Source organism: Ictalurus furcatus, chromosome 2 (assembly GCF_023375685.1).
Source record: "Ictalurus furcatus strain D&B chromosome 2, Billie_1.0, whole genome shotgun sequence".
In the NCBI taxonomy this organism is placed as follows: Eukaryota; Metazoa; Chordata; class Actinopteri; order Siluriformes; family Ictaluridae; genus Ictalurus; species Ictalurus furcatus.
The window spans coordinates 12,675,350-12,702,486 of record NC_071256.1 but is presented as its reverse complement, the minus strand read 5'-3'; the positions used below and the strand labels follow the sequence as shown (position 1 = coordinate 12,702,486).

Below are 27,137 nucleotides of genomic sequence, written 5' to 3'. Positions count from 1 at the left end.
ATCAGCAGGGTTTATGATATTTACTACATTAAGAAGTATATTTCACATTTTGCGTGAAATTCAAGACTGGAATCACCAAATGCTAATGTGTAGGGGTGGGCGATATGACTACAGTCTTATTTCACGACAGCGATACGTTTTCTCAGGTAGGTCTTTCAGTAGTGTTCAGGTAAGAAATACTACGGAAATTTAATAAAGCAATTCAATGTAAAATAAAATCGACAAAGTCAGTCAAATGAGTGAGTGAGTGATTTTCTCTTTGTATTTTGTTGTTTGATTAACATTAATGACACAGACAGCAGCAGGTTTATTAGACTTCTGTCATTTTAAGACCTAATGTACAGATCCAATATACTGTATTGACACACCTCAGATTTTTCCCCAACTGTTTACATTCACGTAAGACATGACCGACTGTGTTTACATGAATACTCAGCCAGACCTGCATTTTGACGTGATGTCTGTATTTATTTGACCGTCCAAGCGTAATAAGCCACTAAAGAGAACTGTACTCGCACGATGAGGCGGCTTTCTGTGCGAGCATTTCAAGTGTGTGTAGAATAAGCCCCCTGGTCAGGAAGGGACACATTCATTCATTTGTTGTTATCTTAATTTGATGATGTTATTTATTTTCATGTTACGCATGTTACGTCAAGTTCGAGTACAAATTCACCCGTGTACGTGACAAGTCCGAGTTCGTTCATAATCGGACTCGAGTCCGAGTACCCCAACTTTAGTAACTGGCTTAATAACAGCTGAAGCATTAAATCCTGAGACAGTCATGCTGGCCTGTGTTCTCAATGCTGTCCTCAGAGAAATAAACTGTGCTGCCAGTATGTGAAAGCAGCTGGAGGAACACAGAAAGCTGCTGATGGAGAGTTTTATCTTTGAGGGAACAAATGACCACTTGATTATATAGAGAAGTATTTGGACAGTGATAAAATTTTTGGAATTTTGCCTCTGTACACCACCACGATGGATTTGAAATGAAGCAATCGAGATGCGATTGAAGTGCAGACTTTCAGCTTTAATTCAAGGGATTTAACAAAAAATATTGCATGAACAGTTTAGGAATTACAGCCCCCCCCCCCCCAGTCTCAAAAGTAATTGGACAAGCTGGCATGATTATAAATATAAGGATTATATAAGGAAATCTGGAACCCACTAACATCACCAAATGCTCCCAAAGTTTCCTCCCTTGAGATGCTTTTCCAGTCCTTTACTGTAGCAGCCTTCAGTTGCTGCTCGTTTTCTTCAATCAGTTTTCTTCACTTCAATCACATCTTGCTCCATTTCAAATCCACTGTGATGCTGTACAGAGGCAGAATTCCAAAAATCGTGTCACTGTCCAAATTCTTATAGATCTGTCTGTACATCTATCTTGTATCTATACTCATTGTCCACTGGCTAATCACGATCAGGTCTACCTGCAATGTTGCTTGTTTCGTCACCCTTCTACCTAATACACTGCAGACTAACAGTGAACTGATTATTTTAACGCCAGAACATTTTTACAGACGTGACGGTAAAAAAAAAAATCTTTTTTTGCCAATGAATATATACATATGATGAAAATTCAGTCTATATAGCAAATGTTTAGTTTAGTGCACAGTGTGATGCATTTGCCTTTCAACATCATGAATCTTTTACTCACTCAGTGAATTAAAATGCAGTCACTAGGCTCAGAGGTCTAGCAACAAATAATCCTGGCACGCTGGCTCTGCTGTGTCATAACTGATGATGATAGTCAACTGTGCAAGCTGAGAATTCATTAATAAGACTATTACGTAGAACAAAAAAACATTTATTTCAGATAGATTATCCAGTTAAAACAATTTTTTAAAAAAAGTCAGTTTGATCAAACACAAGAGGGTCATCAGAGACGGAATTTTGGTGTGAAGCCAGAAAAAAAAAAAAGCACTGATTTTGGTCAAGTGTGTTGATTGTCTAAAAATGCACAAGCAGCTTTTTTTTTTTTTATTCCTGTAGCGTCACCATCTTCAACATCCTCAGTGCCATCGGGCCCTGGTCAGACGGGATCTATGGAGGGAGGGGAAAAAAAAAATGAAGAAGAGTTTATCATCATAGAAATGGTTTAACCCACAGCAAAACGATGGTTTCGAATAAATAGTTTAGTTTCAAAATGCTTGAATTGTAATGGCAGCAAAATTAGACAGGTCTTCTTGCATCTTTCAGGTAAGAAATACACTCCAGCCCTATTGAGGCAACACGTTTCTCTGGTAGCAAATAAATGTATCGGTCTATAGTTCAAATAAAATTGCAGAAAAACATATTTAAAGGAATTTAAAGGAAGTTGAAGTAGACAGACTTCCTCTTTAAGTCATAAGTACATGACTGAATGTATGTCTTATACAGTGGGGGAAATAAGTATTGAACGTTTCAATATTTTTTTTTTTTCAGTAAATATATTTCCAGTGAGGTTATTCACATGAAATTTTCTCCAGACATCAGTATTAACTCAAGAAATCTGGAACTATAAAAAATTCACAACATTAAAGTCCATAAATAAAGTTATGTGTAATAAAGTGGAATGACACAGGAAAAAAGTATTGAACACGCTAAGAAGAAGCAGTTCTCCAAGGCAAGGTAAGGCAAGGAACCAGCTGAAATCCCTAAGTAATTATATCCACTATCTGTGCGAATTAATATCAGCTGGATTAGTAAATTGATGGTCTATAAAAAGGCTTTTTGTTACCAAGATGTCACACAAGAAACATCTCATGATGAGTAAAAACAAAGAGCTCTCCCAAGACCTTCAGAACCTTATTGCTGCGAAACATATTGATGGAATCGGATACAGACGTATTTCAAAACTTCTGAATCCTCCAGTAAGCACCATTGGGGCCATTATCCGCAAGTGGAAGCAAGATTACTCTGTCATCAACCGGCCACACACAATACTTATTTCCCCCACTGTATGATGTTAGCCCTTCCTTCTATAGCTTCGCAGACACTTTGCCTGACTGACGAAAGACTTTGGGTTCAAACGTCCCGTGGTCTTGTTCTGCTGCTTCTGGTTCTTGTTTTTTTTTGAGCTAATGTTTTGGATTAAACTCCTTCATTACCATGTGTCCAGCTTTGAGGATCCAGTAGAAAGCAAAGTTCTTGTAGGTTTTATAAAAAGCTCCGGTTTGTCCTGTCGATAGGGGGTCTTCCAGCGCTGTCCACTTCATCTGGTTAAACTTTTCAAGTCCATCCCATTTCAGCTTTTTAACCCAAAGCTCCTGACCTGCAAAACACACACACACACACACACACACACACACACACACACACACACACACACACACGGTTACTCTATAATGCTGTTACACAATGATCTTCAAGCCTGTTAATTAAAGTTAATTAAATAACTTTAATGTAAAAGGTGCAAGTATTTGGAATGTATAACCATCCATCCATCCATCTTCTATACCGCTTATCCTTTTCAGGGTCACGGGGAACCTGGAGCCTATCCCAGGGAGCATTGGGCACAAGGCGGGGTACACCCTGGACAGGGTGCCAGTCCATCTCAGGGCACAACCACATACACAATCATGTATTTGGACTGGGGGGAGGAAACCGGAGTACCCGGAGGAAACCCCCGCAGCACGGGGAGAACATTCAAACTCCGCACACACAGGGCCACGGTGGGAATCAAACCCCCGACCCTGGAGGTGTGAGGCGAACGTGCTAACCACTAAGCCACCGTGCACCCGAATGTATAACATAATGTGTAATATTACTTAATATTTTTGTTTGCAATGTTCTGTCTATAATATTCATTTTGTCCTTATGTTTGGTTTTGGAAATTCAAGACTAAAAGAACTTACAGAAAATAAAAATCATGACAAATTCTACAACAGTACAGACAAGAGCATGCATGAGATTCAAGACGCTGCCGTCGCTACCCACAATTCCTTGCAGACCGAGATTGCGCTTGATATCTCCTTTCAGTGGATTTTGTGAATAATAATACTACCTTACATTTTTATAGCGGTTTTCTAGACACTCAAAGCGCTTTACATAGAAATGGTGGGAATCTCCTCAACCACCACTAGTGTGTAGCATTCACATGGATGATGCGACAGCAGCCACAGTGCACCAGAACACCCACCACATACCAGCTATTAGTGGAGAGGAGAGAGTGATGTAAGCAGAGATGGAGATTATTAGGGGGCCATGATGGAGAAGGGTCAACATGGGAATTTCGTCAGGACACCGGGGTTATATCCCTACCCTTTACGATAAGTATCCTGGGATTTTTAATGACCACAGGGAGTCAGGACCTCGGTTTAACGTCTCATCCGAAAGACGGTGCTGTTTTTACAGTATGGCGTCCCCGTCACTATACTGGGGCATTAGGACCCACGCAGACCACAGGGTGAGCACCAATAAGGTATCTACATGCAACAAATTTCCAAATAAAACAGGCACATCCCAGGGGTGGGAATCAGAATCTGAGGAATCAGAATATTTTCTTGATCTGAACCGGGTGATCGGATTGCGGCGTTTACATGACTCACTACTAATCAGAATATTGCCAAATTCCGATTCATTCGGGAATTCTGATGTGCATGTAAACGTCGTCAGTGATTTAGGAATGTGTCTTACAAATGAGCGTCTGCTTAAGTGGCTTTAAAAAGTATTTTGTACAAAACAGACTACTTAAGTACCATTTTGTCTGCAATAATTGTCTGGTTTTCTTTATTTGTGAAACATATGAAAGTTTTTATTTTGAAGCTACTTAATTTCTTATCTGTTTGTTTTTGTCTGTTACATTGTAAAATATAAAACTTTTTTTTTTTTTTTTTTTTTACAAATAGTTAAGTAAGTTTGTGTGTGTAACATAACTGCCAAATTGTTTTCCTTTGTTTTATAAGACAATCGAAGTACATTCTTGTCTATAATATAGCAATGGCGCAAAAAAAAAAAAAGACTAACTTTTGGAAGTGGCCCAAAACTTTGACAGTTACTTTGACAGACTCTCACAGTTACTGAGCATTAGATGAAAGAGCAAAACATCTGATCAGCAGTCTATCTGCGCATCACCGAGCTGATCTAAATCACTGTAGCTTAAAATGTCTAAAAAATGTCTTGCTATTACAGATGGAATGCCATGTTTTGCATCCTACAATATTAGTTTTTAATCTAAATTCCACAAGAACGTTAGGATTTACCCATGGTGTCCACGATTAAATCCAGCTGGCCGTTGTAGACGGTCACGTTCACTCCTGCCGCCAAAAGCTCATCGACAATGTCGATCACAGGCTTCATAAAGTCTCCGGACATGCTGGAAAACACCTCTCCAGCCTGGCCTAGGCGCACATGCACACACAATAGAAACCCTCATAGAATTTTTAACAGTTTTAATGGTTATAATGGGAATTGTATTGGTTTTAATGGAAACTGTAACGGTCCCTGTGGGTCTCTACCGGTAATTTGTCGCCATCTTATGTCTAGTGCATACCATTAAAGGTTATATTGGTAATGGTTTTAATGGTTAGCTGATGGTTTGATTCATTTTCTAACAGCAGCTCGGACAGTACTTCCAGTTGGAATTCAAACCGCAAGTTTATATCACTACATTATGGTTTCTATGGTAACAGCTAACACGTGGACTAGTACGGTGAAATCTTCGATATGTGTGGAGACAATTATTTATTCACCGACGGATATTTACCTCCCCATGTCACGTTTTTGGGAATGATGCCAAGCTTCTCCCTGATTGGTCCATTCATCAGCTCATCGAGTGACTGGCCATGCAGAGGTCGGACATGGCGCCGTATTAAAGCGGCTGTGACACAGACAAGAAATTAATAAAGACATTTTCCCTTCATGTGCCTATATTTCATTGCATCATCATGGTAACTGCCCAAGCCATTTTACCCTGGTTTACAAAAATTTACCAAAACATTCTATTAAATTCACTACGTTTACAGCCAATTACTCCAGGACATGCTGTTGATTAGTTCCCTAAAACAGCACGCTCTGTCATGTTTCAATCCTGACTTATACAATGGCCAGAGAAAAATATTTGACAGAAGTGTATCTTACAGAGATAGCCTTCGTTTTCGGTGCTGGATTTGAACAGGTCACTGCTCTGAGTGAGGATGTTGTAGAAATTCACTCCGTTGGTGTTCTGGAACAAAATTATGAAGACGGACCACGTTAATTAATCCGCTTCGAATCAAAACACACCGCTATATACACAGTGACCCGTCAGTGTAAATGACTCTTCTCATCAAAAACTTAACCCGCATTTGATGAAGGCTTTGAGCAGGTGTCTGTGTACGGTCCCCTCTGAAATTACTGGAACGGCAAGTCCCATTCATTTGGTTTTAAGATCAAATGATGAACATGAGAAGAGAGTTTAGAATTTCAGCTCTCATTTCCTGGTATTTATATATAGATGTGTTAAACGACACAGAACATAGCACAGTTTGTATCAGACCACCCAAACTATTGGAACGTGTGACTGACAGCTGTTTCTTGTTACCCAGCTGTGTCCTGTTAGATTGATTGTTTAAACAATAAAAAGCGCTGAACATCTACTCTTGGGTTCAGCTGTCAGTTTCACCTGTGAAGATTGCGTTTGTTGTTAAAACGGATAAACCAACATGAAGATCAGAGCACAGTCTATGGGAGAAAATCAAGCCATGTTGAAGCTGAGGGAAAAATCAATTAGCGGCATCGCACAAACATTGCGCGTAGCCATTATAACAATTTGGAATGTCATGAAAAAGAAAGAAATGATTTTTGATCTCAAACCAAAATGTCACTAGTGACACTAGCACAAACAAATGAACTGGCCTTCCCGTCCCAATAGTTTTGGAGGGGACTGTATACAGTAATGCGATTGTCCAGTAGTACTGAGGTTAACACACACACACACACACACACACACACACACACACACACACACACTACACAGCCCGAGAAAGACAGTGCCGTACAATACAGTAACAAACGAGTGTTTGTGTACGTCTTGACGTCTCGGACCTGTTCTACGACGTTCTCGGCCATGCCCCACAGCTCGGTGGCAGTGTCGTACTGTTCCTGCACAATAGCCTTCTGAACTTCTTTAGCCGCTCGCATCACCTCACCCAGCCCAAAATCATCCAGCAGGGACTGCACACACACAAGTATCATAAGTCCATTTTTAACAATAGCACATATTTACATACTTTATCAATTTTATCAGTAAATTCACAAAATTACATACTGTTCGACAAACATTTTTGAACACGTGTTTTATGTAAAACAGTGTTTTATGTAAGGCACTGGTTCTCACCCCGGGGGGGGGCACAGAGAGATCGGAAGGGGGGCGCAAATTGTTTTGAAGGAAATTAATTAAATAAATAAAAACACAGTCAGGGCATCATTTGGGTATTTTATTGCTTTTCAATAAAGGCAGAGCCTGCCTTTTATCTAGCTGTCAGAGCAGACCAGTGTTGCCAACTTAGCGACTTTTCAGACCCCTTTGGCGACTTTTTTTTTTTTTTGCAAAAAAACACCTAGCGACAAATCTAGCGACTTTTTGGACAAACCGTAGCGTCTTTCCAAATGTGGCCAGTACTGTCCTGCAAGCACGAGGTCTTGCTTTCCTGCTGCACTCACACCTCTCTCTGCATCTGCTCTGTTCAGTGATTGTTAAATCTCCGGCTCTCAGCCGATGTCATGGATAACGAGACGCGCCCCACGTCCCAATTTACATCATTCATATGCCAATGTTTTTAGAACGCAAGACAAATGTAATGCAACATGTTTTACATGTAAAATAGTCCACGTTATTACAACCTAGCTCTCTTGTTCGAAGTAGTTATAGTATTCAGAAACATTTTTGATCATTCATGTTCCATACCTGTCAATTTTATAGTTTTATAAAATTTATTGAAAAAAAGTACAAAAACAGATTTTTTTGTTTTTATCTATCTATCTATCTATCTATCTATCTATCTATCTATCTATCTATCAGAACAGATTATAGACTAGGTTATATATAAATAGATTTGATATAGAATAAATAATCATTATACCTATTCTCCTCTAATTGGGGGGGGGGACCGCATGATGCGGGGGGGGGGGGGGGGGGTTGCTTCAGTTACAAAAGGTTGAAACCTCTGATGTAAGGAACACAACATGATTGGGCATGCTGTTACGGGAAAATATGATGTAAAGAAGTCACTCTTACCATCCCTGCATTGATTATTTTCCTATGAATGCACATCCTTAAGTGTTTAGGTCCTCTTAAACCACAGCAAGTGCTAATAATGTTTCCTTTTTCAAAAGAACAACACACTGCACAGTGTATTTTTTCCCCATGTCAATTTATTATATCTAATGTCGCTGAAACAAGTTAGTTCCTGTTATCACGTACATTATAGTAGCTACAGACGCTCGGTTCTCTTACCGGCCTCTCTTATTTATCTCTTGAGAAATGTTGCTCGTCATGTTGCCAAGAAACTGCAAAGCACTCAGTCCTGAGGACATTGCCTTACAAAGCACTGCCACTGGAGACTCCTGCTAAAGAAATGCTTCCTTGCAGAAGCAAACCTCACCATTCCTTAGATGTATTTATTTTATTTATTTATTTAAGTAGAGTGTTTAAGCTGAGGTCAATAAAAAAAATGCTAGGGTGTTCAAAAACCTTTGGCCAGCAGTGTATACTATAACTGTTGTGATGATGATGGGCTACTTACAGTGCTGTACAAATAGGGTCCCCATGTCAGAACAGAATCTGTAGTAAAAAGAAGAAGAAGAAGAAAAAAAAGATAATTAATAATATATGTGATGGGCAGTTTATAATAGAATGTACTTAGATCACAAATAAATAAATAAATAAATAAATAAATAGCTTGCTATTAGTGCAGTTTGTGGCCTCGTTATGTTTGAATTCCAAAGAACAACTCTGATACAAAGCAATTTTTTTTTTAAAAGTGCGTGTTCTATTTATCAAAAGTGCTTTACCAACTTTATTTCGACAATATCAAATCATAAGATACTAGGACATAATTATGAGAACCTGTATTCTCATCATGTAACTTTTATTGTACACAAGCAGGCTTTCACAGATTTAATGCTTTGCTCTTCGATGGTAGTAATTTGTGAGCATGACCACCGGTCATGGCTTTCAGGTTTATCAAATTTCACTTCTGGGGTCATCGAAGTTCATCTGTCTGCACTGTCACCGCTAGAGATCGACTGATTGATCGGTTTTGCTGATTAATCGGCATCGATAACTGATTGCTGGACCTATCTGTTATCGGCAAAAATCCACACCGACAGTTTTTCCCGGTTGCGTCCGTAGCTGGAGAAGAGTCCGCGATCATTATACAGTACGAGAGCAGCCTGTAGAGGCGAAATAAAAACTATCACTGACTATTTGTTTTTTGGTTGTTTCATTTAAAATGTTTTTTTTTTTTTTTTTTTATTAATTGAGGATGTCTCTATTTTGATTTATTTGTTACTTTCTGGTTCAGATATCTTTTATTTACTTTAATATTTTATTAACAGTTAGTGTGTATGTGTATATTATATATTATATATATACACACATATATATATACACACACACACACTTCATTTAAAAACGTACAGTACATTTTCATGGTGCAGTCAGTACTGTTTATTTTCGTAATAAAGTTCAGGAATATTTTACTTTGAGTGTCATGTTTTCGTTCAGTATCGGCTATTGGTTGATAAATCCGTTATCGGCAAAAATCGGTCAACCTCTAATCACCGCCCTGTATTCTGACAATACGCACCATTTTGCTCATATGAAAGAAGCAATCCTCCATACAGTTTTCCATTTTTTTTTCCTTGTTGTTGTTTACACATGCAGTCCTCAGTAAATTAGTAAATCATGACTCAGTATATCCCCAGCCAGGATAATGATTCCACTGTTCAATCAGTTCCTCCAATTCCACATGACTCATCATTTCACATGCCTTGTGACAGCACTGAGCATTGAATTACACATCCTGCAACCTTTACAACGTTCGAACATTGATCAGTATGTAAAGTCTCCTCCTGTCCCTCGGATGACTAATCAGATGTGCAAATAAACTACGTTCTCAATAACAGTGTGAATCTCAATCTCTGCAGCGAGAGACTCTTTAAAACAAACAAAAAACGTCAGTACGTGTACTTATTGATGGTAGGAGTCTTTCTTTAAAAGGTGTGACACTGTAAAACCTGTAAATATATATTTTGTTAAAAAAAAAATATATATATTTTTTTAAAAACAGACCTAGAGGTGAAATCCACGAGTCTCCTAGTGCCACGCCTGCAAAGTTACACTTGATGGAACCTTTCTGAATGGCCTATAGAGAGAGACAGGGAAAGAAAAAAACCCCCCAAGACGATGATGTACTAATGCCTCTGAGCGCACATTAAACACAAAAACCATTACGCACACTTAGCATGCTGTATATAGTTTGGAGAAGTTTTAAGGAAGTAGATATAAACTCGTATGAACTCAAACACTTCGAAGCAAGAATAGAAGTGAGGAGCCAGAGAGGGACTTCAGTTTTAAACGTGATGACCATTTCAGTCAAAAGAAGTTTGGAGTAAAAGGTGTCAAGTAGTGGTGTATTAATGAGAATTACATTGTTAAACCTTACTCGAGTAAATGACTGTTGCTGGAGCACAACAGTATATAGAGTTTACACAGAACGGTGAGGGGAAAAAACATCTACTGAAGGCAGAAACGTGAGGAGAAACTGAGAGGAGAATGACAGGAAGGCTACTAAAAGAACCCCTCTTTACAACAGCAATGAGCAGAAAAGCATCCCATAATCAAATCACGAACATGTTCCCGTACCTTGTTGAGCTCCAGTGAAACAGCAGCTGCCATCTTTCCTCCATAAGACTCGGAAAATATGTAGAAAGGGATACTCTGTACAAGAGAGGGGAAAAAATATCGTGGAGACAATATCGTGCTAATCCTTACTAAAATAATCCGTGATAACCTTATAGGATTTCAGTCATGCTGTTTAGAATGAACGCGCTCCCTGTGTTCAGTAGTGTACACGTAGTGTGTGCTGTGTGTAACTGTGTTTTCATGTTGTACTGTTTACATCTCGTTTGTGTTTGTACCTGAAATTCGGGTTTTTTGGAGAAGAAGTGCTGCAGGAGGACCATCATGTCCGACGCTACCATCGCCACGTCTTTAGTGAGAGCACTGTACGAGTCCGTGTAGCTGTAACCAGTTCCGACTGGATTATCCACGAATAAAACACTCGCTGCGTTCACCTACACACACACACACACACACAAACACAGCAACAATATAATATTATAATTTAATATAATTGCATTATAATGTCTCCGACACTCAGGGTCACTTGATTACACTTACCTGCTTACGTAAATCACATATTCACCTTAAAATACCTCAAATAGTAGTCAATATTATATAATATCACCATTATAAAACGGATTGGAACCATATCATTCAGCACAATTTCCCCCTCAAACTTTAGGCCACACCTCCTGACTCCTGATGGTTAGAGATATCAAAAATGAGGAACTGATCCATCTTCAAGATGGCTGCTGATGCCGTTGTTGTTGGTTGTTTTTTTTTTTTGTTTGTTTGTTTTGTTTTTAAGATTGTGTTATACAGCGTCAGAAACCACATAAACATGTTTGTTTGGGATACCGAACTGGTTTCATGCGAGCGTGTGATGATTTACACCTGCAGTTTGTACAATGTTAAACTAGCGGCTATAAACTTCGTAGACTTGCTGGCTACGTTAGTGTTGTATCCCCGTCTCGTTTGCATCGAAGCATTTTTCAAACAGTTACAGTGGATTGCAAAAGACTGAGAAGAGATTACGAATTTAAAACCCCATGATATCGCAAAATCGTGGCTATAATTTGGTAATACTGATCAAATCGAGCTCCTGAATGCTTCGCTTGAAGCAGTCGTCTATTTGCATGTACAGCATGACAAATATTTAACTGCACTTGAAGCTTTCGTAAAATTAAAAATGAAACACCCAAAACTGTATACGGTTCCATATTGAAGACGAACTGTATGTCGATACGTGAAATTCTAGAGGAATTGGCGTGGCGTGTGGACGTAATGCCGTGTGCCGTTAATTGATCTGTGTTCTAGAACATGTAAAATGGGAACATGAAAGGAATATTCTAAAAGCAATTAATGTAAATACCTTAATCACAATACTGTATTATTCAGAATAAGCTCAATAATTACATTACTGCTGTCCATGTACACGTAGTGTATAAAATTATAAACATCAAAACCTAGTAAACTACATAAAATTTTTTTTTGAACTTATGAAGAACTGCAAATTCTTAAAGCTCTGAGTGTCTACTTCTATATGAGCCATTAACCACTACAGTGGAGTGTGACTTCATAAATAAATTCAATGCTGAACACCAACTGGCAAAAACAGGCAAATTCCATTTTTTAGCCTCGGGTCAAAAGAGTTAAACCTTTATGTCTAGACTCGATATTTTTTTTTACACCGTACAACAGAGCAAATACAAATACGACCTCTAGCGTTTGTTAAACTGCAATGTTTCATGTAGTAATGTGGTATACGTATATACACATGGTGTGTGTGAGCATTTGTGTTGACTTACCAAGTCAGATTTCTGTGCTTTTTAGAGAAATAAAAGTAGATTTTTTGGATTATGGATAATAAATATTTTCACACGCACCCAGGAGGTTTCTCTCGGCTTCAGGTTGGTGTCAAGAGGTCCGATCTCTGCAAAGTTTCCAAAACCACAGCTTGATCCGCCAGGACCCCCCTGATCAGAAACAACATTTCTTTATGATGATCAATTTATGATGAGCGAAATACTGAAAGACAAATCTGCTCCATTCTTAGAGGACCATTCAATTGACTTTAGACTCATTGTGAAAAGGACTTATGAGAGAGCCGCACCTGAAGCCACATGACCAGCGGCAGATCCTGAAAGCTGGCTGACGAGCTGTTGGCGTAGTAAAGCCACCAGAACATATGAGCTCCATCACGGACGTCCACGTAATCCCATGCCTCTTTACCTTTGACTGGAAAAGAAGTGAGCAGGTTGGGGCGTGGGTGAAGAGCAGAATTTACATAACAGATACACAAACACACACACACCTGATGATTTCCTAATCATAGATTGAAATTATCTGCTTTGTGACTAATGACTAACAGATGGTTATTTTCACTGTGCATTACAGTTACACTGTAACGTCTGGGACTTGTGTAAAACGTTTTTGGAATTAGGAATGGTTTTAAGGGTTAAATGTGGCTTATAAGATAGGACCCTTTATTATCGATTGATAAATATCATGATTTCCCCCCCTTTTTGCCATTTTATGATGTTTAAATATCGTTTGTTTTTTTTGTTTTTTAACAATTGAGAATCAATAGAGTGAAATCAAAAGTGGGCGTGGTTATGAGGAAAGGGTGGGCCACTGCAAAGTCCAGCCTTCTTCCAAGAACCGACCACCAGTAGAGAAACGCGCCAACGCTCACCAACGTATTGCCACAGCCAAAAAATGCTGTAAAAAGGAAACCCACTATTCATTTGAAAAATAAATCACTCCAACATAGTAAGCGAGTTTTTCCACAACGTCTTGCCTGATCCAACTCGTTACATGAAAACGTTTACGCTGAATGACTTGCATATTAATACGTTATTAATACGTGATCTTCAGTGGCGTCAGGAATTTATTTGCCAATTAAATTCCAATTAAATGCCGAGGCTAAACTTTTCATCGACATGTTGGTCTAGATTCACTTTCCTACATTACCCGTTACAATGCCGTTCGACCGCCTGTTCATGGTGGCGCCAGTGGGATCCATACTGTGTTCAACTAAAACTCGGAAATTTCTCAGAACAACCAAAGAACAAGCCAGATCAACTGTAAACTCATGACGTCTGCGCAATCCTGAGTTCAGGAAGTGACGGCAAATCTACACGACACGGCATTTGCTGGAATGGTGGGTTCATTATTATTTTTAACGGACAACACAACAACAAAACAGTACAATGATAAACTCGCTTATATTAAACCAAATCTTCCACCATCATCCTGTCAGTCAGCTCGCCTCGCTCTCCCCCGGCAGTCAGCTCGCCTCGCTCTCCAAGTCAGTCAGCTCAAAAAACAACAATGCTGCATGCTGCATCTGCGTCAGACTCATGCTGGGTGTGTGTGGACAGCATTTATAGCTTTTATTGTTAGTTTACAAATCAAGGTTTTAATGATAATTAAATGTGACACGGTAATACTAACCGTTGAAGAGTTTTATCGTGAAACCGGTAACCGTTTCATCCTTAGTGGCGGCATGACTTGAACTCACCATACCTGCACTAGCAATACCACCCGCCCGTCCGTGACGTCAGCACGGCAAACTGTCGATATAATTTCTAACGACAACATAGTACCAACCGACAAATTAGCACCAAAGACATAGTACACCACAAATATTTCAATATAAAGATATTTAATGTGTTTCTGGGTGGACTTTCTCTTTAAGAGCGGATACTTACAGTGTCCTATTACAATGCTGTGGTACTGTGATATGGCTAAACACCAGATACCGCTACACATGTAGCATTAAAACTGCTTCTCTTTCACTTTTACTATTCACCAGAAAATCAGTGCACAGAAACACAGCTTGGACGTATAATTAAAGAAATATATGAAAGTGCAGCCTATTGTTCCAAATAAGAAAGAAATCTTTGCGCTCAGACATGGTAAAGACCTTCAAAAACCCACAAGCTCCAAACGAATCAAAAAACAAAATGATCCGATTAGGGAAACGAAAACGGTTCATTTCAAACCAACAGAACTCACAGCTCCCGTTTAAACATCATAACGTCTCATTCAAGTACTTTTAACTCTACTTTAGATAATGTGAGCTTCCTCTAACAAAAGTTACACTTGTGAATATCTTACCAGTGTTCGAACAGGCTGTAAACAACAATGCAGCGACAAAAGCGCCAATGCAGAACCGCGCCATCTTGACTATCGTCTCGGGTCGGTTCGGGTCGGTTCTGCTCGGTTCCCGGTACCGACTCTGAACACAGTCAACAACGCTACTGGAAACTACACAAAAACATCATATGACTCCTGTGTCAGCTGACATAAGTTTAAAAAAAAAAAGGAAACGGTTAGGGGCGGGGGTTTCCATGAGTCAGGCTCACATAATCCAGGAGTCGCTTAAATGATTCACACAGTCAGTGCAGATTCAGCGCTTTCTACTAATAAACCCCAGCTGCAAAATGGTCAATCTCATTTACGACTCGAGCCTGAATTAGTTTATCCTGCACAGAGTTTACAAGAATCGTTTGTACACAACCATTGACCTCATGACAAGAACTGTTTAATGGCACCCTTTTCCATGGGCGTAACCATGCATTCTTGGGGGGGGGGGAGTCGTTTCCCCCCCAATATACAGTAGAAAATATTTTCTATATGTCCCCATTTAATGAACCCTGCCAACGGATCTGTCTTTTTTTAATCTATTCTATTTATTTATGTCTATTCCATTTTAATATATTTCCGTTTGTTAAGGAAAATAGGTGTGCCCCCCCTCCAATTGTACACTTGGTTGCGCCCATACTCAACACAAGTTCGTTGATCTATTTTAGCAGCTCAGTCTGTAAGAAATCGAGACAGCAACGAAGTGTCGAGAAGCGCAGCAAAACATATGAGCTTTTTTTTCAGACAGTAGGTAACCTTAGCTTAGTATAGAAGGCATCATACCATGGCTTGGCTTGTTCTTAAGAACGTCAATTAACTGTTGATATTTGCACACCACGAAGTAGGCTAGGCTAACGACAGTTCCAGGTTTTGACCATTAACGTTACCTTCACTTGCATATCCCCCCCCCCATATATATATTACACACACTGTATACTAATAGTATTATACAGTAACTGTTCTTCCTGTGTCTGACACAATACTATATATTATATATATATATATATATAATACAGTATTATACAATATTACAATAATATATATAATATTATATAATTATATATATATATATATAGTAATATACAATATTACTGCTGTCTAACAACTTAAGCTCTATAGCTAATGTCCCTGTGGCTCTATTAGCTTATCTGTCATGTCACCTAACATGCTGACCTCATTGTGGGACCACATGACCCCACAGAAAGCCATTTGAGTTGTTTAGATGTTAGGTGACATAAACAAACAAACAAAAAAACCCTGGAGCTATGCATGTACAACAACCCTCAAGTTCTTTATCTAGTATAAAGCAAAAAAAACACAACAACTATGAAGCAGACTGAGACCAATTTATTTTCACAAAAGTTTGCTTGTGGCTGACTTTAGAGAGGTCTGTTGCTCATTTGTTGTGTTCACATAGGCCCATAAAATGCTCAGTCATCTATCTGAGACCACCTGGAGCACTCAAATGGAGCCATTAATAGGCCCTCAGGAGGGAAACGAATGAAGAAGGTTCGCTTCCGCAATACTGCGTGACGTCACCAGCAAGTTCCCGTATGTACAAGCTCTTCCTGCGTTCACACGGGAACATGGCGGCCTCCAGTCTCAACGCGGTTCGAGTTAGGCTGTATTTTGATTACCCTCCTCCTTCCATGCCCGACTGCCGCATGAGCTGGGTGCTGGTGGACTTGAATAAATGCCGTGTTGTTGCAGATTTGTGCAGCGTGATTAGACAAAAGTTCGACTACAGCCGCAAAACGATGTTAGACTTGTTCATTGAGAATTGTTTCCTTCCTCCTGCTGAGAGCATCTATGTGGTTCGTGATAATGACAGCATAAGGTTTGTATGTACTCATGTTCATATTGCAGTATTACACTCCTATCTGGATTCTTTTCTAGGTGAAAGATTTTCCTCTCCATGGTAAAGCAGACTCATTTCTAACTAGGCTTTGTTTAACATAGATTTTGTTTTTAAAAAAATCCAAATGAGATTTCTTACTCAAAAGCAATCCACATTCTGTACTGTGACAACACTAAGATGTGTTGAGCTGATGTTAGGTGATTTGAAACTTCGAGAAAGTCCTTGAGGTTTAGGGCATCTTGCTGCCAGGTCCAATTAAACCATTATTTAACTGAAATAAGTAGAGCCTTGACAGTGTGACACAATCAGACATAATGATTCGAATGTTAAAAGTCACCAAATTCTTAATCATGAGAGCTTCAGTGTAGAAACACCTGTATACTTGCAATTATTCAAATTATGTGTTGCATCAAATCGTGCCGATATCGTGTAGGCCGAGAGCATGGCTGTTGGAGCCAGACGGGTTAGTTTGAGCATTTCAGAAACTGTACGAGTTTACGCTGAATGGTGTGGAAAAACAAACAAACATCTAGCGACCGACGGTTCTGCAACTCCTTGTTGATGAGAGAGGTCAAAAGAGAATAGCCGGAATAGTTAAAGAGGAAAGGAAGGCTATGGGAAGTCAAATAATCACCCTTTATATAACCGTGATGAGCGGAAAAGCATCTCGGAAAACACATTGAAACTTGAGGTGGATTTGCTACAACGGCAGAAGACCTCTCCTGTCAGCTAAGAACAGGAATCTGAGGCCACAGTGGGCACGATAATTCAGTTTATAGACATTCAACCAGTCAATCTGCAAATTGTGCTTAAATATCATCATTAAGAATTCAGTGGCTTTTAACATTCATCTTTCTACCTCTTGACATATGACTTAAGAATCAACATAGTAATTACTGTATGTAATTAGTTATGTTTCCATTTTTGAGTCAATTTTGCAAATATAATTAGAAACCACTGTATTAAATCCAGTTGCTATAAAAGATATTGGCTAAATGCCCAGCTTTTCATGATATTCTACTACAATTAAACCTCATGAACCCTTCCCTACAGGGGCCAATAGTGCAGTCTTTTAGTTGCATCTGTAACTGAGATGCTTCTTATTTTCTCATCATTAACAGGGTGAAGGTGTCCAGTGTTTATAGTGAGTGCGTAGGGAAAAAAAGATGCAGAGAGGAAGAAGGCTCATTTCAAGCACCGGCGAAGAAGAACAGACACGACCCGAGCGAGGAGAACGGTGTCGCCCAAGCAGCAGGCGCAACAAAGAAAAAGAAAAAACACAAAGCGAAGAAGAAGAAGAGGGACGAGAAGCAGTTGGAGTCTGGAGATGCCTTTAAAGCAGCCTTCCCTGATAAAGAGCCTTCATCCTCAAAGGCACAGACTGAGAAGAGCAGCAAGAAAGCTTCAGCATCTTCTGTCCTTACTAACGGAAAAGCGATTTCATCAGGTCCGCATAATAAAAGCTCAGACTCTTCAGACAGCAGTGAGGAGGTCACTCAAAAACCTTCTCCACCCAAATCCAAGTCCCAACACGCACAGGTTGCAGCATCCAAACGGCATGCGGTGAGAAAAACCTCTTCCTCAGATTCATCCTCGTCAGAAGACGAAAAAGTCCCTGTGAAAAAACCTCCAAAACCATGTACAAGCTTGAAAACCTGTACCAGTACTAAGACATCCAAAGAGCAGACGTCTTCTGTTGCACCCAAATCCACTACAAACTCGACAGCGGCCAAGAAAACACAAAAAGAGTCTTCTTCAGATTCGTCCTCGTCAGATGATGAAGCTTCAGCAGCAGCCAGAAAAGCAAACGTCCCTGCAAAGTCCACAACCACTGCCTCGAAACCTCAACCCCAAACTACGGCAGCATCATCCTCAGAAGATGATGATTCCAGAAAAGGGGGTTCTAAAACAGCGTCCTTACTCCAAACAGGGCCACCTTTGTCCAGTCGTCAAGGTGAAGCCAGCAAAAACCCCACGTCCAAAAAACCTTCCGCAAACTCTAAAACGTCCAAAACACAAACAACTTCTTCAGATTCCTCCTCGTCCTCTGAAGACGAAGCCTGCAAAGCAAACGTCCCTACAACACCCAAACCCTTTAAAACGGCACAAGCACAGACGCAGCCGTGCTCAGACCCGTGTGCTGTGGTGGAGAACGGCGTGATTTGGACTCCGTCCACTCCGGTAGGAACGATGGTCCAAGACAATGAGAACAAAGCGGAGAGCTCTGACTCGTGCAGCAGTGACACGGAGCTGGTGATAAAGAGGCCGAATCCTCTGCTTGTGGCTGGTTTGACCCCTCGGGGAAGGGGCCGGGGGTTCCCGGACAGGGTCAAAGGTCGAGGAGGGGTCAGGGGTGGCTTTGGCAGGGCCAGAGGAACGCCTTGGAAGCAGAACTTTCATTATAACTATGACAATGAAGTGCAGAGGAAGCAGAAAGAGATCCAGACTAATAAAAGCTTGGTGCTGCAGGTGAGTAAGAGCTGTGAAACTTGTACGTGACCTACAGTCACTGCTGTAATGTGGCTAAGTTAGTAATAAATATAAATATGAATTAATATTAAATGAATGAATGAAACCGAATCAAAAACACTTAACACAACAAAATTGCTAAGCCGTAGTTATCATTTCGACTCTAGAGGCCGCTCTCGTACTGTATAATGACAGCGGACTTTTCTCAGCCGCTCCCACAACGGACACAAAAGGGATAAACTATGGGTGATAACCGATAGTTCCAGCAATCAGTTATCGGTGCCGATTAATTGGCAAAACCGATCACCCAGTCGACCTCTAGTCACCATTTTGAAACACTTTTTAAAAATGTTTTATAATGTTCTAAAATGTCATGAAACATTTCAAATGCGTGAAAGTCCATCTACAATTATGGCGTTGATGGCGATGGAAAATATTTCACATCCAGATGCAAACAAGACCACCTAATCTGTTATCTGCCGTTTAACTTGGATAAGACCACAAATGTAATTAATTTGCAGACTCTTAATAGCAATGACATGAACAACGATGATGCTGTTATCACATGTTTTATGTATATTACAGTGGATATAAAGTCTACACACCCCTGTTAAATAGCAGGTTTTTGTGATGTAAAAAAAAAAAAAAATGAAACCAAGATAAATTAAGTCAGAACCTTTTCTAGCTCTAGTGTGAAATTTTAACCTGTTAAAGTAGAATAAACAACAATAAATAAATAATAAAAGAAAACTGTACAATAACCTGGCTGCATAAATTAATACTTAGTTGAAGCACCTTTAGATTTTATCGCCACATTCAAAAGTGTAAGAGTCAGTCAGTTTGGCACATCTTGACTTTGTCAAATTGGCTGGGCCTCGCCTGTGCACAGCCCTCTTCAGGTAACCCCACAGATTTTTGATTGGATTTAGGACTCCTTTCTCCAATCCAAAACCTTGAACTTGTTTTGGTGAAGCCATTCCTTTGTTGATCTGGAGGTTTGCTATGGGTCGTTGTTGTGCTGAAAGCTGAAATTCCTCTTCATCTTAAGTGTTTTAGCGGAAGTCTTAAGATTTTGCACCAAAACTGACTGGTATTTAGAGCTATTCATTATTACCTTCACCCTGATTAAAGCCCCAGTTCCAGTAGAAGAAAAACAGCCCCAAAGTATGATGCTGCCGCCACTATGCTTCCCTGTGGGGATGGTGTTCTTTTGGTGTGCTGTGTTTAAAAATAAAAAATTAAAAAACACAATTTTTACATATTTTATGCCAAACATATCTTTTGGTATTATGGCCAAAAAGTTCAACTTTCGTCTCATCAGACCATAACATGTTGTTCCACATGGTTTTGATAGATTGGATGTATTTTTTTTATTATTATTATTTTTTGGTTAAAAAAGGCTTCCATCTTGCCACCATAGCCCAGAGATGGAAGAATTCAGGAGATTGTCGTCACATGTAGGGAGCAACCAGTACTTGCCAGAAATTGCTGCAATTCTTTGAATGTTGCAGTAGACCTCTTGGCAGTCTCTCCTGATCTTCATCAATTTTAGAGGGACTTAGTAGTGTCACTGTCGTGCCATATTTTCTCCACTTGATCATCGTCTTTACAGTGTTCCATGGTATATGCGATGCCTTGGAATTTTTTTTGTAACCCTTTCCTGATATTTTTCAACAACGAAATCCCGTACCTTAAGTTGGAGCTTATCAAAATGATGGCCAGAAAATCCTATAGGAACAGCTGTACTTTATTTGGTGGTAATGAGATGCTTTAATTGATGCCAGGTGTATACTAATTAGTATTTAACATAAGTTGGAAGGTGATTGACTGATTCTGAACACTGCCACATTCCCAATTATAAAAGGGTGTGCACACTTATGCAAGCTGGCTATTAGTCTTTTTTTTTTTTTTTTTAAACCCGAAAAATAAATGGTAAATGGCGCACTTATATAGCGCTTTTATCCAAAGCGCTTTACACCGTGTCTCATTCACCCATTCACTCACACACCAATGGTAGCAGAGCTGCCATGCAAGGCGCTAACTTGCCATCAGGAACAACTTGGGGTTCAGTGTCTTGCCCAAGGACACTTCAGTATGTGGAGTCACGTGGGCCGGGAATTGAACCGCCAACCCTATGATTAGTGGACAACCCGCTCTACCACCTGAGCCACAGCCACCCCCCGGCCATGAAAAACAGTTTGCACTTCTTGTTTTGCTAACAACTCTATGTCCATAATCAACAATTATGCCTAACTCGGTGATCCACATGATGAATGAACCACAGGTTGCTTCAGTGAGGCTCATACATATTTGATTACATGTTTGCAATTAATATTTCTTTGTGTGTTGTGTTGCAGAATCCTCCAGAGCCAAGCCCCAAGCGGGATTACAGCACTCTGCCTCTCCTCGCTGCTCCTCCTGCAGTGGGACAGAAAATTGTTTTTAAGGTATTTTTTTAATTATTAAATAAATAAAACCCTGTGCATTAATGTTTGTTAATGTATTATCTTTTGTTTTGGAGTGCTTCTTTTGAACTGTTGGCTGACAGGGGGCACTAATCACTCACTCAATCTTGTACTGTGTGTCCGTTACCTATTTGAAAGTGAAATGGTTATTTATAAGTGACTTGTTTTTATATTTGCGACATTGTACGGCTTTTGAGTTACTGTAATAAGCTAAACTACTAGTGTGCTTCATTTTTAACAACTTAAGATGTTACTGATACAGTTGCAATCAAAATTATTCAACCCCCATTGCAAATCAGGTTTATTGTCAATTTACAGACTTTGATCTGTTTGCAATGAACAAATCAAACAAAAGCAATTGAAATAGTTCAACACAACGAATGCTTCAGGTGGTTTCCCCAAATTCAACTGAAATGGCAACGTACGACTTCTCCAGTCTCAAAATTATTCAGCTCCTTCATGGCAAGCATCTTTAGTACTTAGTAGAGCACCCTTTTGCTGTTATGACCTGCTGCAAACAAGATGCATAGCCAGACACCAGTGTTCCTGAGGAATCTTAGCCCATTCCTCATGAGCAATGGCCTCCAGTTCAGTAATATTCTTGGGTTTGCGTGCTGCGCCGCCTTCAAATCCCACCAGAGATTTTCTGTGGGGTTGAAGTCAGGTGAATGTGATGGCCCTGTAGAATCTTCCAAGACTTGGTGGAATTTGAGGTATGTTTGGGATCATTGTCCTGTTGGAAGGTCCAATGACACCCAAGCTTCAGCTTCCTCACAGACGGCATGACTTTTTCTCCTAGGATTTCCTGATACTTCAATGAATCCATGTTGCCTTCCACACGCTGCAGGTTTCCAGTGCCAGAGGATGCAAAGCAGCCCCAGAGCATCACCGAGCCACCACCGTGCTTGACTGTGGACAGAGTGTCCTTTCTTCATTCTTCTTCCTCCAGACATACCACTGATCCATCATACCCAAAAAGCTCCAGTTTTGTTTCATCGTTCCACAGAACAGAATCCCAAAACTTCTGTGGCTTATTTATATGATTTTGAGCCGACTTTTCTTGTGCTTTTGGGTCAGTAGTGGTGTACGTCTTGGAGTTCTGGCATGGAAACCTTCTGTGTTCAGTACGCACCTTACTGTGCTCACTGAAACCTCAGTGTCTGTTGCCACTAATTCTTGCTGCAGGTCTTATGCAGTCACTTTTGCAGGGTTTTTCACAACTTGCCTTCTCAGAAATCTGGTTGCAGCCATTGATGGCTTCCTTTTTCTGCCCCATCCAGGTATTTCATGTATTTCATGCCCCTAGCCAGTTAAGGTATTTCATGTGTTCCAGCTCAAGCACACCTGGTGCAACTAATGAAGCCGTTGTGTTGAACTATTTCACTTGCTTTTGTTTGATTTGTTCATTGCAAACATCTGAAAATCTATACATTTTGACAATAAACCTGATTTGCAATGGGGGTTGAATAATTTGGTTGCAACTGTATAATGATATTATAAATTGCTCGTTTTTACACATCACCCCTGAACTCTGGAACAGCATTCGAGAGCATGTTAGGAATGCTAGTTCAATTATTCTTATTAAATCTAGATTGGAACCTGTTTAACCTGACCTGTTCTTAAATATTGTTTTTCATTATTCATCGTAATTCTTGTAGATTTACAGTTTATTCATTTGCAATTAACGTTAAACTTTATCATAAATACCTTGTTTGAACCGTTTTCATTTTCCGTATGTAAAACACTTTACGTAAAGCCCTTATTTCATCTCACTGAAAGACTATACTGACTTTATTTATTTATTTTATTTCTATTTTATCCTTTGTAACCAAGTACCTTCATCAACTTCAGTGTTTGTCTCTGTGATTTTAAATAACTGTAATGATGTAAAAATATTTTTAGAGAATAACAGGTCATCGAGTTGTTGTTAATGTTTTATTTATTACACTGCGTTCCTTATTATTTATTGAACTGCTCTATTTTTTCCCCCCTCCCCTACAGCTTTTAGAGCTCACTGAGAACTACACCCCAGAAGTGTCGGATTATAAAGTAAGTTTTACTACTGTCCGTACTGTTCTGCTGGCATTGACACAGAGCTTTATCTAGGACCATAAAAAAAAAAAGAAACACTTATGAGCATTTCTCATTTTAATAAAACTTGCTTTTAGCACTAACATTGATGCACCTTTACTTTCATCCATTTTCCTGGAATTTTGCCACAAGGAATTTCTTTAATCCAGTTAACATGATTAACATGGATTGCATGATAAACCCATGTCAAGTTTCAAGAAATTTTTAATTTTTTTTAACCTAACCTGTGCATCAACACAGTGGAGTGGAATTGTTGTCAAGGGCGATGTAAATTTGACAGTTCGTTATACTCATTTACCTTTAATCACTTGGACAGCAAATTCCAATCTTCTCCTGAATAAGTAAGTTATAAAAGGTGCAGTTTTAGTTTTTAAAGTCAGCAAACTCCAAAGAGTTTTATTTTTATATATATATATATATATGTGTGTAGTATAAAAAAGTTATTTTATATATAGCAATTTGCCAACAATTACAACTTTAAATTGATTGCTGGCACGTCATACTTTTTATCCCTTTATAGTTATACAGCTAGTCCTTTTTCAAGGATTCGCACAAAATCCTGTGTCATGGCAGCGCTGACACTGGAGACTCCTTCCATTAAAAAATGTTCAAAATTATTGTTAGTCTTATATGTGTGGAGCATCAAGTCCCTGTAAAATAACTAGAGTAGAAACAATAACGTTCTACTTTCTCCCAAGCGCATTAATATAACCCTGTGATTTGAATTACAGCCAGCATAACTGTCAGTTGCTGTTCTAGAAAATTAATCAGCACCCCCTGACCTTTTACATTCGGCGCTGTGCTTGAAGTAAGAATAGACTTGCATAGAACGTCAGTCCCAGTGAAGAAGGCGTGACCTTTGCGCGTGGCAGTTTCAGTGTCACAAATTGCTTGGTATTGAATCCTTTGTTGCTGTAAATTTTCGTAATGTCTCCAGAGGAGGTTGACATTCTCCCAAAAACTAATCTTCCAATTGCAGTGCTGATTGTGTTATTGTTATGCCATTTAAATCATCCTGTCTGATTCAGCTTCTGTATTATTATCCCCCCCCCCCCCCCCCCCCCCGCCAGGAAGGGAAGATCATTGGTTTTAATCACAGCACTAACATGATTGAACTGGAGCTTCTGATGCAGAGTCAAGGTAAATCATGCAGCTAAGTTGGAATTCTATACATGTACATTATATTGTTATGTTCTATACAAACACAACATACATTGCACGTCGTGCATATCTTTAGACAGCACACAGGTGTTACACATGAGGTATTGAAGCAGTACTGGTCTGAAATGCTGGCTTACTATGGGCTTGTACTTGACATTTGACACGCATATTGACAATCGGATGTACTGTTTCTTGCATCAGGATCCAAGATAAAAATTGCCTCATAGTACCCCCGTTGAATGCTTGATTCTAATTGGTCAGAAGGTGTTCATCTGCAATTTTTTTTTATATTAAGTTCCTCGTTATTGCTTTTATAGTAACATCTTACATGGGGACCTGTAACATGGCAGGGAAAATCTGCAGGACTTTGAGTGCTTTGTGGTTTCTTGGTAAATAATTTTTTTCAGGAGAGTTGGGGAACAAAAAAGGTTTTTGAGGGAGCAATTGTTTATAGCTACTTTAACGTAGGTGAACCCCATTATTGATAGCAGAACGTGCCATCGTAGTCTGTTCCTTACGTAATGTAGCTCGCTGTCGTCACATCTAGGCACAAGTTGGACTTTAATATTGGAGTGAACGATTAATATAATACTAATGTGAAATCCGTTGTGTTTTAACATGTTTTAATCTCAGCCTTTCCTGAGTTATGATGTGTTTGTGTCTTGTAGCCCGAACTGAACCTGGGAAGTTTGATCTGGTGTATCAGAACCCAGACGGCACTGAAAGAGTGGAGTACGCGGTCACTCTCGGTTCTCAGGTAACATACGCATACACACGTGCGCGTATTCACCAAACCACAGGTTAAGTTTTCGCAGAGAGTATTGCAGGTATCATCGATATCTCTAAGTACTGACCAGTTTTTGTACTGGTTGCTTTTTTTTCTTTAAAAAAAATTCAGTGGGATTTTACTGAGCTTTTTTTTTTTTTTTAGAAAACCTAAATGCTATAATGCACAAAAATTTATTTTTTCAAGTAGGGGAAGGCTTGTGATGTGGTTTAGGACACTGTGGGACACTTGCTTTAATCTATAGAAATAAGCAAAACTCTAAATGTAGCCTGATGCTGCAACATTTAATGGGCGGCTATCTTGGACACCCCCTTTTTATTTGCTTAGGATGCATTTTCTAGACCCCATGCCCAAGCATATCTTGGCTGATGAATTACATTTGGTGTAATGAGGACATTATGTGCTGTACACTTCACTCTTTGCCAAAGTTTTCTTTTCAAAATATCACATGACTAGCAGGAAGAGCAATTAAAGGTGAAGCAGGCATGTCTTTGTGAAATGGTATAACGTGTGAATGTGAGAGTGTGATAACAGTTCTATCTTTGATGTGTTTTCCATAGCTGACTGAGCGTTGGGAGTCGCTGCTCGAGCCCAGGCTAATTGTGCAGAACACAGACTGAGAAAAACTTGAATTGACATCCAGATTTAGTTCTTAAAAGGCACTTTTGTATTAATGTCTTTTTAAGTGAATGTGAACATTAACTGAATAAATGTGTTTTTTATATATATATGTATGCACAAACTGGTGTTTCTTATTTTCTGTAATGTATGTACAGACAGGAGGTAAAATATGAAGTACTGTATTTCTCCTGTTTACAATTAGAAAACATCTGACATTTTGGAAAGAATCTGTCAGACTTCAGAAATTCCCTATACTACTGACCATCACTTCAATATAATGGCCAAGGGAATTCAAACAAGTGGAAATATAAGGGGACAAATTACTCACTTGCAGTTCTGAAACCATTTATCTTTCTTCAAATGAAATACCATTCTCATAAGAACAATTTTACAAATATATACACTATGTTGCCAAACATGTGTGGACACCTGAACATCACAGCCATATTTGGTTCTCCTCCAAACTGTTGCCACAAAATTATGAGCAGAATTGTTTAGGATGTCTTTGTATGCTTTAATATTAAGATTCCCCTTTGCTGGAACGAAGAAGCACAAACCTGTTCCAGCATGACAGTGACCCTGTGCACAATGGGAGGTCCATAAAGAGATGGTTTACTAAGGTTGGTCTGGAAGAACTCAAGTAGCCTGCAGAAAGTCCTGACCTCAACCCCACTGAACACCTTTGGGATGAAATAGAATGCAGACTGCGCCCCAGGCCTTCTTGCCAGACAT

General features: G+C 39.4%; 2 protein-coding genes across 3 annotated transcripts; one reads left to right on the top strand and one right to left on the bottom strand.

Annotated features, from left to right (window-relative positions):
* Nucleotides 1–1,788: 1,788 nt before the first annotated feature.
* Nucleotides 1,789–15,122, bottom strand: scpep1 (serine carboxypeptidase 1). The gene is made up of 13 exons (XM_053648585.1): nucleotides 14,927–15,122; nucleotides 12,918–13,042; nucleotides 12,691–12,780; nucleotides 11,101–11,256; nucleotides 10,826–10,900; nucleotides 10,253–10,325; nucleotides 8,703–8,740; nucleotides 7,003–7,131; nucleotides 6,058–6,142; nucleotides 5,684–5,797; nucleotides 5,181–5,318; nucleotides 3,087–3,250; nucleotides 1,789–2,040 (listed from the first exon to the last, which is right to left on the bottom strand). Exons 1-13 carry the CDS (start codon nucleotides 14,988–14,990, stop codon nucleotides 1,978–1,980), a joined length of 1,314 nt encoding a protein of 437 aa, XP_053504560.1. The 5' UTR covers nucleotides 14,991–15,122; the 3' UTR covers nucleotides 1,789–1,977.
* Nucleotides 15,123–16,308: 1,186 nt separating this feature from the next.
* Nucleotides 16,309–26,539, top strand: coil (coilin p80). Of its 2 annotated transcripts, XM_053648531.1 has the most exons (7): nucleotides 16,309–16,790; nucleotides 17,933–19,280; nucleotides 21,638–21,727; nucleotides 23,747–23,794; nucleotides 24,907–24,976; nucleotides 25,666–25,754; nucleotides 26,345–26,539. In XM_053648531.1, the coding sequence occupies exons 1-7, from the start codon at nucleotides 16,507–16,509 to the stop codon at nucleotides 26,402–26,404; spliced, it is 1,989 nt and encodes a 662-aa protein (XP_053504506.1). In that variant the 5' UTR covers nucleotides 16,309–16,506; the 3' UTR covers nucleotides 26,405–26,539. The 2 variants fall into 2 exon arrangements, with proteins under 2 accessions (XP_053504506.1, XP_053504514.1); XM_053648539.1 differs by lacking the exons at nucleotides 23,747–23,794; nucleotides 24,907–24,976; nucleotides 25,666–25,754; nucleotides 26,345–26,539 and adding an exon at nucleotides 22,545–22,735 and having other exon boundaries at nucleotides 16,311–16,790.
* Nucleotides 26,540–27,137: the final 598 nt, after the last annotated feature.

Coding starts and splice junctions, on each gene's coding strand:
- scpep1 (XM_053648585.1), bottom strand. CDS start 14,990: ATGGCGCGGTTCTGCATTGGCGCTTTTGTCGCTGCATTGTTGTTTACA. Junction 8,741..10,252: donor CTCGTGGATTTCACCTCTAG/GTCTGTTTTTAA, acceptor TTTTTACTACAG/ATTCTGTTCTGACATGGGGA. Junction 7,132..8,702: donor GACCCTATTTGTACAGCACT/GTAAGTAGCCCA, acceptor GTGTGTGTGCAG/TCCCTGCTGGATGATTTTGG.
- coil (XM_053648531.1), top strand. CDS start 16,507: ATGTACAAGCTCTTCCTGCGTTCACACGGGAACATGGCGGCCTCCAGT. Junction 16,791..17,932: donor CGTGATAATGACAGCATAAG/GTTTGTATGTAC, acceptor CATCATTAACAG/GGTGAAGGTGTCCAGTGTTT. Junction 19,281..21,637: donor ATAAAAGCTTGGTGCTGCAG/GTGAGTAAGAGC, acceptor GTTGTGTTGCAG/AATCCTCCAGAGCCAAGCCC.